Source organism: Bactrocera oleae, chromosome 4, assembly GCF_042242935.1.
Source record: "Bactrocera oleae isolate idBacOlea1 chromosome 4, idBacOlea1, whole genome shotgun sequence".
In the NCBI taxonomy this organism is placed as follows: Eukaryota; Metazoa; Arthropoda; class Insecta; order Diptera; family Tephritidae; genus Bactrocera; species Bactrocera oleae.
In genome coordinates this window covers 11936031-11948843 of record NC_091538.1, presented here as the reverse complement: position 1 = coordinate 11948843, position 12813 = coordinate 11936031, and the positions used below count along the sequence as shown (strand labels likewise).

At 34.1% G+C, this 12813-nt stretch overlaps 1 protein-coding gene across 1 annotated transcript in view; it reads left to right on the top strand.

Annotated features, from left to right (window-relative positions):
• The window catches only part of LOC106614477 (DNA fragmentation factor subunit alpha), a 67795-nt gene extending 56943 nt beyond the window's left edge, over positions 1-10852 (top strand). Inside the window, exons 3-4 of the mRNA XM_014230245.3 lie at positions 1639-1922; positions 10103-10852. Coding sequence (XP_014085720.2) covers positions 1639-1922; positions 10103-10631 — 813 coding nt within the window. The 3' untranslated portion in view covers positions 10632-10852. The remainder of the gene's footprint in view (positions 1-1638; positions 1923-10102) is intronic.
• Positions 10853-12813: the final 1961 nt, after the last annotated feature.

Sequence of the window (12813 nt, the reverse complement as noted above, 5' to 3'; positions counted from 1 at the left end):
CTCAGGATCAAAAGCCACTTAAGGCGCGCACAAGTGCACAAAAAAAAATGTAATAAAGCCGAGATATCTACTCATATAAAAACATATATAAACGTACGACCAGCTTACTTACATACCGATCACATTAAAGGGACGTGAATGCGTCTATTAGTTTACTTGCGCGTCTTGAGTGTGCTAATTTTGCTTGACAATGCCGAGAGTTGAACTGCACTTGCCCGGCGTTGGTGTTAAACATTTCTCGCCCATTTCTTCGCTTTGTTGCATTTTTTCGTCTTCTGCTGTTTCTGTCTTCCTTTCTCTGCTTCACGCTGGCTAGCACATTTCCCTGGTTAACGCTTGGTTAGTCTTTTAATACATTTAGTAAAATGAGTTAAGCATAAATAATTTTCTTTGGTTTAAGCCTTTGTTCGCGCGAAAACAGAAAACAAAAGTGTAAAGTGACAGAGATAGCATGATGCACACGTACCGTTCCGTAGATATGCATAAGTTGGGTTCATTAACGTTCAAAGCAAAATGTGGGTACTGAGACTAAAGCGCTGTTGAAGATATTTTTAATATTACGACAAAAAAATAAAAAGAAAAATTAGTTAAAACTACGAAAATTTAAGTTTGGACTCAAGGGAAAAATATACACTAAAAAATTAAAAAAAATTACAAGAAACAATTAAAAAAAAAAGTTTTCTATATTATTTACTTTTATTTATTGAATTCATAAATATATTTTTATATTATATTAACATATAATTTTTATTAAATTTAAAAAAATTTGGAAATTTATTATTCTGTATGTAAAACTGTATATTTTAATGGAAAACAAGAAGAAACGTTGACTTCGGTTGCATCGAAGCTGACATAGAATACCTTTCATAAAAAAAGAAGTTTCCATACAAGATATTGATCGGTTACTTTGTATAACAGCTATATGATTTTGGAATTCGTTCTGGAAAATCTCCTCAGGCATTGTAGCGTTGCTTTGAACAATAATTCATATCAAATATCGTGCAAATATCTTGTCAAGTAAAAGAGTGCTAAATTTAATTACTATTTAGTTGAATGAAGAAAAAAATATAAACTCAAGTTCCACTATTGATATACACAACACAACGCTGTGCTTCCAAAGCAATGCAATGACGCACAAATATCTTTCAATCCGATTCAAGGCAAATGAAGTGCCATCCTACTCTCACTTACAAAAATTATTGTGTTTGTAGTGCTCCCGAACTGTGTGCGCTGTGCCCTATAATTCAAACTTCAAAGGCTCATAAATATTAATGTTGACAAACCATGACAAATTACCGCATGAGCAAAACGCAGCAGCAAATATGTGAGAGAGAGAGGTGTTGATATTAACACGTTGTTGTGGACTGTTGTGTTCTGCCGTAGCAAAAAAATCAAAATAATAAATTAAAAAAATCAAAGACAGAAAAAGTCGACAACAAAGAGGTTATGTGAAGAAATTTGTAGGTTTCTTTATTAAGAAGAGCAGTTAAGATACTTTATAGATTGCTTACTAGTGGAAAAACTCGCAATATATCTTTCTAGAAATGGAAAGTCTGGTTATTATTACTATTATTATAGAAAATTCAATTAAAATACATAAGAATAATAATTAAACTTTCTCTTTTTTTTTCTTTATAGCCTACTAACTATGTCACCATCACCAGTCATCATCGCGGCAGCAATAGCGGTATTGTTGGCGGCGGCGTTGGTGTTGGTGTTGGCAGCGAGCAGCTTGGTGATACCACCGATGCTGTGGCCGAGACGGCGCGTATCAAACAATTGGTCGGACAACTGCAAAATAATCTGTGCAATGTATCGGTGTTGAGCGATCCGGATTTGGACTCTTTGTCGAACATGGATCCCAATTCGTTGGTGGACATAACGGGCAAGGATTTTATGGAGCAGTTGAAGGATTCAGGCAGGTTAGGGGGAGAGGCCCAGATGTGGTGGTTATCCCCCCCACAATCTTTGTCTCGATGTGCTTTTCTTTCTTTAATTTTATGCATTAGTCTTAAATACGAGGGTAGTTTGATATGGTTGTGTTTCGATTCCCTTTAATGAAAGTACTGTATAGATGATTTACAATGTATGATCTCAAATCAAGTCAACGCAAGTTTTGTAAACAAAAACAATGATTGCAGTTCATCTTCGTAAAAAATATATTTTCTGTATGCGAAAAGTTATAAATGTATCCAATTACCCTCGTATTACACAATACATCTAAGTTTATCTATTTTCCATATCAACATATGCATACGTAGTATATTATTTATATATTTATTTCAAACAGATTTTTAGAAAGCGTCTGCAATCAAGACTTTTCTATCAGTATCAGTATATTTTTGTTAGAGATAGGGTCTTTTAAATATTCGCACTCCGAGTCTGAGAAACTTTCTAATCCATTTATAGAATCCGATTATTATATTATTAGGATAACATACAGGCATCCCTCAGGTCCTGGAACATAAGCAATATAGGGTATACCACAAAGTTACTTGGGTGCTTTGTAAAACTGCTGTCCTAGTGCGCCTCTTTCAGTATTTATCTTCATTACATTAATATGAAGACAACCTCAACCTCATCGTACTTTGATGGTAGTTTATGGTGTATATACTCTAGCTGAGCGAACGTGCCAAAAATAGGTTGCACCAATTAAAAATGGTGATTGTGGCTTGGAAGACGAAGAACTTCCTGGCCCAGCCAAAAAAGTTTGCGGATGAGAAATTGAAAGCATTACTCGGTGAAGACTGTTGCCAAATGTATGAAGAGCTCTCACAATCACTCAAGCAGCCATCTGAAAACGTTTAAAAGCAAGGAAATGGGGTGCAATATGAATTGAAGCCAAGAGACGGTTTGCATGTCAGAAATGCTGCTTGAACGCTACAAAAAGCAGTCGACAAGCCTAAACGGTAAAATTCATGTATATATGACATTTAGACAATCAGTCAAATCAACGTCAAAGCCGAATATCCATGTCGCCAAGGTAATGTTCTGCATTTGGTGGGATCAGAAGTTTCTAAAATTGGGTGAAACCCTTAATAGAGAAAACCCTTAATTTACTGAAAACCATTCGGATTTTGCGATTAGACACGAGACGGTGAATGTCCATCACGACAAAGCTCGGCCTCATGTTGCAAGACCGATTGAAAACTACTTGGGAAACATCAGCTCTGAAATTTTACCTCACCCGCCTTATAGTCCACACCTTGTCCCTTCTGACTACCATTCGTTGCGGACGATGCAGAATGCTCTCATTGGAATGCAGTTCTCATCAAAACAGGGTATCAAAAATTTGGAATCCACAAATTACCGGAAAGATAAGAAAATTGTATAGTTTCAGACTGGATAAATACCTAAGGCAATAATTCATGCCAAATTTCGTAAAGAAATCTCGTCAACTAAAAAAGTTTTCTATACAAGGACATAATTTTTGTCGATCAGTTTGTATGGCAGCTATATGCTATAGTGGTCCAATATCGGCGGTTCCGTTAAATAAGTAGCTACTTGGAGAGACGTGCCCAAAATTTTAGATCGATATCTCAAAAACTGAAAGAGTAGTTCGAGGATACATGTACAGACAGACGAACGAACAGACAGACAGACATGGCTAAATGGGCTTAGGTCGTCATATTCATCATTTAAATATATATTTGATAGGGTCTCCGACGTTTTCTTGTGGGTGTATCTAATATAGAGATAGTATAGTTAGTAGTTGAACAATTTTCCCTCTCGCTGGTATGATTATCACGTGCTATAATATGTTGGTTGAACTATTGCGCGCGTGTTATAAAATGAGGTTAGTTTGGGTTAAAATTTTCATTGACTTTAATTAGTGAATAATTGCGAAAATGTAGTCAGCATCAAAGGAAATTTTAAATGTATTATATAATAAAAGTGTTGAGAAGAAATTTGAAATTCACAAAAGCAATAATTTAGTGTTTATTTTTTTTGCTTAAACATTTTTTTCTCGCTACATTTTTGGCATCAAAGCCAGCTGCCATTAGCAATTTTACGCCAACCATTTTTTCTGCGCAGCAAGACAATTTATCAATTTTTTGATAAATGTGGCGGAAGGCTACGGCCTGGAATTTGATATTTCCTTTGAAAAGTCAGCCTTTGACGGTCATAAAGCATTATACCTTATGCATAGCGGCAAATGGACGGAGATTTTTTGTGAAAAAAGGATAGTGGGTAAATTGGTTGGAAATGTTGGAAACAAGCTGGAGTAAAACAGATGCAATTTGCTGTCGCCGAAAAAGTAAGGTGTAATGCAATTTGGTACGGCCGATGGCTGCGCATAACCCTATTGGGTCCAATACCGCGCTGGGACTTGTAAAAAATTGCCGACTTGCATGTACTCAACTGCGGTGAGAGTTGAGGTGAGCGATGTGGCAATGGAAAAATATGCGACATGTAACAGGCGCATGAATAATGCATTACGTTGCCGCGGCTGTTGCTGTCACAGCAGAATAGCAACAACAAACGGCGGCTTGACCGACAGCATGAAAATACATACCAATGTATGTATATGTATGTGCAGACAAACGTGAGCATGTGTTGCATGCTACAAAAGCCAACAGCTACAAATGATTTAATAAAGTGTTATAAATGGTAACGTTTTCCACACACAGCGATTTACACGCCTCCGAAGAATGCAGCAGGAGAGAGGTCGCATGCCGACTGCTTCTATAACTCACTTAGGCACAAGCATATCTACATACAAGTAGTACATACATAGGGGCTTGTGTGTGCGGTTATGCAATTAAATCCATTACAATGCCAACAAAGGTTTGCGCAGCCTTGTCGGCGTCCTTTGAGCGTAAAAAAATATATGGCGTTCTCTACATAGATATGGATTTTACTTGCGCATAATAGCGCATAGCACAAAGGCGCACGCAGACACAGTTATGCTTTCGCGCAGTCAATCATTTGTGGCGCCTGTGCTGATGGTCAGCTGTCGTTTTCAAGGTACTTACCTTACATTGCTAGGAGCTGGCATCCCTGGGGTCTGCTGTACACGTTATTCGGGTAAATATATGTGTGAAAAAATGTGTGCGTACATGTTAACATACAAGTATATTTGCGCGTCAGTGTGTGCACATTGAATAATGAAAACGTCATCTGCATACAAACCAGATAAACATTTATACTTTATCACACAAAGGATAACACAGCAGGAGCGTGTTTGGCTGGTTGCCCATTGGTTTTTTTTTTGTTTGACTGAATATACGGGTGCGCGTACGTGGGTGCTATGAAAAATATTGTAACTAAATATATTTTATATTAAAAATAATATAGCTACAGTTAAGATATGGAGATTATTTTAAAAAAATGGCAACTTTTTTTGAAAATATTTCTACCTGACATTTTCCGCAAACAAATTTTTTTCTTACATTTTGCTTTGTTAATGAATTAATTATTGTATTATTTAAATTTTGCAAAACATTTAACTGCTGGCAACAGTTTTCAGAAATATTTTTAAATATATGCTTTTTGTTTAATTTTATTTATTTTTTATATGTACATATATATTATATTTATACATTTTTTTTTTATTATAAATGCTGTAGTTGGCTTGCACTAGCACTGGTTAAAAGCTGTAATTTTTTAGAAACAGATGGCAACACTTTTAAAAAATTTTCAGACATAAATTTACATTAAAGCTAATATTTAAATGATATTATCAAGTAAATTTTGTTAAAAAGTTTTGAAAACTGGTGGCAACTTTTGTGAGAAATACTGTTAACTGCAAGCTCTCTAATTACATTCACTAAAAAAAGTTATATAATAACTGTTGTTGACATGCAGCACTAGCAACAGTTGGGATATGACAAGTTTTTGTTTGAAATATATGGTAACTCTTTTCGAAAATATTTGTCCGGAAATTTTTCTTAAAGATGCGTTGTTGTATAACTTAGCGTATATTACCAATTAAAATTTGTAAACAAATTTTAAACTGGTGGCAACGCTGCTCAAAAATATTTTTAGCTGCAAGTTTTCTGCTTAGTTTTATGTATCTTATACATTTTATAAGGTTCATTAAATATTATATAATATTTATAGTATTGTTGTTAGCAATAGTTACGATATGGGTATCTTTTTTTTAAACAGTAACTCTTTTTGAAAGTATCGCTGATAGCAGCATTATCTTTGTTTTGTTGTGATATAAAAATATTTAATTAAGTTCATCAATATTTATCAATTCTGTGAAAAATGCAAACTGGTGGCAACACTTGTCAACAAATTTTTTAACTGTGAGCATGCAGAAAAGCTTTTTAGAGTCATTATTAAATTATCAATTATATGGTTTTAATTATTTGTTGTACACGTGGTCCATATTTTATTTGCAATGTTGGTTGTCTATTCATTCTTATATCGATTTGTTTTGTAAAGTTTCTTTTCGTTTTACAATTTATCAGAAAAAAGTTTGAAGTGTAAGCCTTCTTAAAACTATTTTATTTTATTTATTTCCTAAATTGTATGGATTTAGATAAAGTACAATTTTAAATAGGCGGCAACAATAGCCAAAATATTTTCTCAACTTAATCTTTAAATTTGGAATATCAAAACTTCGTAGTATTTTTTTTTCTTTTTACTGGTTTCGTTTAAAAAAACATTTTCAAAAACGTGGCAACCTTTCTTTTGTGTTTAAATTCTCCGACCATTACATCGAGGAAATCGCAAATTACATAGCTTTTTGAATTGAAAAGAGAATTACCACATAGTATGTATTTAGTTCTATAACTTTGGGTAACTTTAAAAATACGATAGCCTTGAAACTCTTAATATTGAGGTTCCTATACAAACGTATATCCTCTAGTTTAATCGCTGAGTAATTTGAGCGCTGTGTAGAAAAGAGTCCACCCGCGCCATCTAGCGCATAAAACTTGTATTCTATAATTATTCTCCCGAGTGACCTGAAAGCTACAATTCGAGCTGAATTCTCGAAGTATATTTTATATTCGTGACAAAGTACAATATTTAAAGTTTGTATGAATATTATGTTTATATGAATTTATCTCAGGGATGAACTTAGATTTATTCTTAAAGTTTCCAGTAGGGATATTGTGGAGAATATCCTTCTTTTAGGAGAATGAGAAGACACGGAATTATGTTTATTCTTAAGGTTTCTTGAGAATATGCTTTTAGAAGAGCTTAGCGACAAACTCACACCTAGTTTCAAAGTCTCGAAAAGGGATATTCTTGAGCATATCTTTTACTTAGAGACATCAAGTGAAAGCTAAGAAAATAATTAGTATAGAGCAGTAATTTTTAGCGATGCCCAGTCAAATGTTTATTAGGGTAATTCTGTATAAGCTCATATTTCCAATCAGAAGCCAATCTGATCGTCAGTGAAAATTTTCATCCAACAACCGCTCATCGATACTTTTTGGTTACCTTCGTATAACCTGCATCCCTGTGCTATATATACACGTACCGTAATGCGTCGCTATCCTATGCTGTTAAATGCAAAAATACCGTTAAATTAATGGTTTTCTCCGGTGGTTGCGTTCACGTGCTTTTAAATTGCTCATATAAAAAATACATGAGCACACATAAAAATATCATCTTTAAATATGCGCTTTCGTGTTTCTCCTTCGCTTGCCGCTTCGCTATTTTTTTGATTATAATGTGTGGTTTGAAAATTTAAAAATTTTCACAAGAAAAGACCGTTAATCGCTGGTACATGATTGGCTGTTGCGGTTGGCTGAAAATCGGCGGTGTGTTAAGGTGGGAATATTTCGCTGAAATGTTCATTTTGAATGACGTTAATGAGTTTTTGTGCTGCGTAACGGTATTTGAAATTGAAAATGGTGAAAGCTTTTTATGGGAAGACGTCGGCACTAAAAATTGCAAGTTTATAGTGTTTTCAGAAAAGACATATATTAATGTCAAATATTTTTTGCGAAGTAGAAATAGAAATTTATATTTAGTATTGGAAAATGAAAATGCACTTTATTAACGTGTGAGTTGTAGCACTTGGAGAGGGGTTAGATATCTGCAACTAAACATCATATATATAAAATCGTAGAGCAACTAAATGTAAGCTTCAGAAATTATTATTTACTGCACTCATCCACAAAATATATCTCGCTAGATGGCGCTGGAGTCAATTTGCAGAAAATTTTTGTAAGACAGTGCACGTCATGTTGTTGTTGTAGCGGTTATCAAATACCCGCATGTGCGGTCCGGTTCCATTTGGTTGTTATCGAAATCATCTAACGGCCGGCCCAAGAAACGTGCTGTTTCTGCGTGGTTAGACCATAGGGGGAAGGGTGTCAGATGAGTGGGATTCATTGAGCATGTAAAGAGGTGGTTAGAGTAATGCGGGAACTGATTGCACGCAGCACATATATTTGGCATGTTAGGGTCAACTCGAGTTCTTCGTCTGCTATGGGTGGTGTTTTAATTCAAAGTACGCAATTTACTCGGAGGGTGTCGGTGAATGGCGGTCAGTACATGCCTGAAGGTAGTTGCGTCCGTAGACTGCTCGACGTATTGTTTAATGTCGTCTACATAATTAAAAAATGACCTCTTAAGGCTCCTCGGAGGCGACTCTGATTCAAGCAGACGACTGCTGGGATGATTTTGACGAAAACATTCTAGTAGAAACTGTTTGGAGAGGAGTGCATTGTGCCGGCTACCCACTTGAGCATTTGTTTGTGGGTATGCACTTTGACAATACTCGCGGTCGTATGCCGAGTGAAGAAAGCCTGTGCTTCAAGTGTAATACCTAAAATATAAGGGTTCAGATTGCTTGGGAATTTTTCTGTTCGAAAAGTATTATAACAGTAATTGTCGAGATCTTTTTATGCCTTTGTTGGAGGATACAATGAACTAACGTTTATCGACTTCGATTACTAACGACTGTTATTTTTTTTCGATCAAATATAGCTGCATCAGGGTTTGGGTAAAAACGCCAACCAAAACAATAGCTTTCTGTCATGTAATGGCTTTTTTGGATCGTTTATCAACATTAAAAGCGGCACACCCTGTATAGATTTTGATTTCGATGAAATTATAAACGTGTGATCCATAAGTTTCGCCAGATATTGGTATCTATTCTTCCGTGCCTACCTTAGATCTGTTCTACAGAAGCCTTATATAATTCCAAATGGTTTCAACCGAATCTGTTTTCAGAAATCTAGTAGTGATCTTTATACACTGAATTGGGTATATCAAGTTTGCAACGCAGTTTAGTAAGAAACATCAGGATCTTGGATATAAATTATCAGTGTGATGAGCTGAGCAGATTTAGTCATGTCTGTATATACACGAAATAGTACCTTCGTTTTTGAGATATTTATCTGAAACTTTGCTCACGTCTTTTTCTCCCTAAGAAGATGCTCTTTTGTTGGAACCGCTGATATCCGATCACTAAAGTATAAATCTACCATATAAATATGATCGTTCAAAATCCAGTCCATGTATGGAACACTTTTCTTTTAACTATATATCTTCATGGAATTTGGCACGGATCATTCTCCAAGGCAATGCTAAATATTACGAAGACATTATTCACATCGGAAATCTGTAGGATATAGCTGCCATGCAAACTGATCGATCAAAATTAAGTCGCTATGTGGAAAATTTGTTTATTTGTCAAGATATCTTCAAAAAATTTGGCACAGATTATTGTGCAAGACAAAGTTACAATTCCCGAACAATTTTGTTAAGATCGGACTACTGTAGCATATAGCAGGACATTTTAAATATCATGAATTTACAGCTATACATTCTATTTTTGCATTTTCTTAACTTCCTTGTTGTTGTAATGTGAAAACTAGTTAGTATATACCCTCCTCATTACACTCATACACTCGATATTTATTGAGTTAAAATGCACGTTCATTGAGTACATAAAATAAATGGGTCCGAAGTTACTAACCTCTAAGCTTTTCTTAATCCTTTGGAATTAAAAATAAAGTATTACAGATTTTTCAAAAATATTAAAAATTGTTTCATATATATCGTATATCCAACCATGTGTGCGCCTTTACTTATCTACTCAATGGTTTCACTCATTCACTAAACCTTTTTTGTATGAAATATCTTTTATAGTGCGTGTAATTTTTTCTGTTCTTTTTTTTCTTAACTGCAGACCATTGTGTGCAAAGCGAAACGCTGAGGACCGAATTAACCTGTTAAAATTGCTGCGCGAGGGCGCCATCTTTTGCTCCGAACGTTATCCGGAGGATGCAGAGGCCATTGACATGGAGATTAGTAGGCAGTTGAATATGGATGTGGCGCAAACAACAACCACGGTGACGACTAATACAAACACAACAACAACAATTACAGCGAATACAACCACAGTTAATATTGGCGTATTAACGGCACAACAACAGCAGCAGCAGCAGCAACAACAACAACAACACCAACACCAACAACTACAACAGACTATTACAACAAACAAGACAATCGAACAAGTGCAAAGTGTGGCAGCGGCGGCAGTGGCGGCGGCAGCAGCTCAGCGCCGAGCAGCAATGGAGGCGCAAATGACCTCGGTGGATGTGGTGACCATTGTGGAGACACATGCGGCAGCAACAACAAACACACAAAATAATAATAATCAGCAGAAGATGACAACCGCCGGCAGCAACAACAATAACAAGACAAACGATATTTGACTACCGATTTTTAGTAGCATAACTTGAAATTTAGAGAGCGTTTATAAAGAGAAGGGTTAAGAGCACGGCAGCAGCATGGGGGAGCGCAGCGCTACTAACAGTTGTTGCGCAATTGATGGCGGCAAAACAGTGCTGTATTGGATGTAATATTTACAGTTAATGTGCGAATTATATGTATTTATATGCTGCTGAAACAATAAAACAAAAACAAATTAAAATAATTTTTTGATGCTCGCAATGTTGCCATCGTACTGCTGGAAGCGGTGGAAGCGTAAAGAATAACTGTATAACTAAAAAAAAATTTATAAAACTAAACAAACACTTTGAAACGCGACGCGATCAGTCACGAACAATGTTTAGCTAGAGTTAAGTGCTTATGTGCGTAGAATATATGTAACACTCAAAAATCATGAGCCGTTAGCTGGGTGGAGCATATAAATGAAAGACATAACGAAAAAGCTCATTAACGAATTATATTTACGGCGCTAGTATGTCAGTTAGTATGTAGCTCATAATGTAAGCAGCACTTATTTTTTTAAGCTTTTTCACAAAATAAATTCACTCATATCAAAAACAAAAATACAACAACACACACTTACGCAATATAATTGAATCTCACACTCACCCATTACAGTGTAGACTATTAGTAATGCGCACCGTTATGCACAGATGTTACTCAGCCTGGCGCACTTACTCATTGAATCACTCAATTTTCTCTTAGTTGAAATTATTTTAAAACAATAGCTGATATATTAATACATATTTAAATGTATTAGTTATGAAAACATTTTCTTTTACAATTCTACAACAAATTCATTGAGTCACTTTTAGAAAAAAAAAATTTACCTAGCTACTCAGTTTAAGTAACTAGTAAAAAAAATTTTCTAAAAGTTACTCATTGAATTTGAAGTTTACTCATTCATGTGCACATTTCATTTACACAACTTCATAGTATCATTGGATTTTTTATCACTATGAAAGCACTCAAAAATTTCATTTCACTTAGGTGATTTATAATTTTGCAAAATACACTTGTATAACTTATTTTTTATTATTTGTTAGTAAGCTGCATCAATACATTATACACCTCATTTATCACAGTTAATTAAAAATATAGATTTCTCACTACACATAAAATTGCTCAATTATATTTTTTATATTAAAGGTGTTGCTATTTTATATTAACTTTGAACACTTTAAAAATATTTAATTTAAATTATTGACTGCATAGTGTCATTGCCTTTTTTATAACTATAAAATCACTCAAAAATCTCATTTCACTTAAGTATTTTGTAATTACAACTCAACACATTTTTAAGATGTATTTCTATCATTCATTCATTATCATCGGTAATCACAAATATAGCTTTCTCACTCAAAAATCACTCAAGTATTTTATTTAATAATTAAAGATATTGCAATAGGTTGTTTTCTATTGATAACTTACTTCATTAATACATTATTCGCTACATTTATCCTCTTTAATTATAAGTTTAGATCACTCACTCAAAATATCACTCAACTATTTTATTTGTAAATTAAAGATATTGCGTTGATATGATACTGCTTAGATATCAGTATTTGTTTTCCAGGTATGCAGCATTTCTGTTATCACTCAATTCATACAATTTGTTGAGTGACTTATGAGAAAATTGTTATTTATTGGACAAAAATTATTTAATTTGTCGTTCACACTCATTTAGAAGTCTTTACATACTCTGATCAACGATTTATGGTACATATATATATATGGATTTTTAAAATAATTTCTCATAATTAAAAATTTGAAATCAAAATCTATTTGTTTCTAATTAACAAAACTCACTCAATTTGAGTTAAGCGATCACATACATTATAAAATTTAAATAAACATTTCTGATTTAAACAACTCTACTCATCATTAATTTCATACAAAATTATAATTTTTTATTTCTAATTTACAAACTCACTTAATTCGAAATAAGCCATTATTCATATTGAGTTATGAATTTTAAAGTCCATATTTTTAATTTTTATAGTAGGCACACACTTACGGTGCATTAAAAAAAAACATGTCTCACTCAATTATATTTACTTATCATTGATGTCACTCAAACATAATACTCAGTATTGATCATTGTGAATGATCGTATGCAAACATTTTAATGTTAATTGTTTACGTAAGGGGTAAGTAACGTAAAAT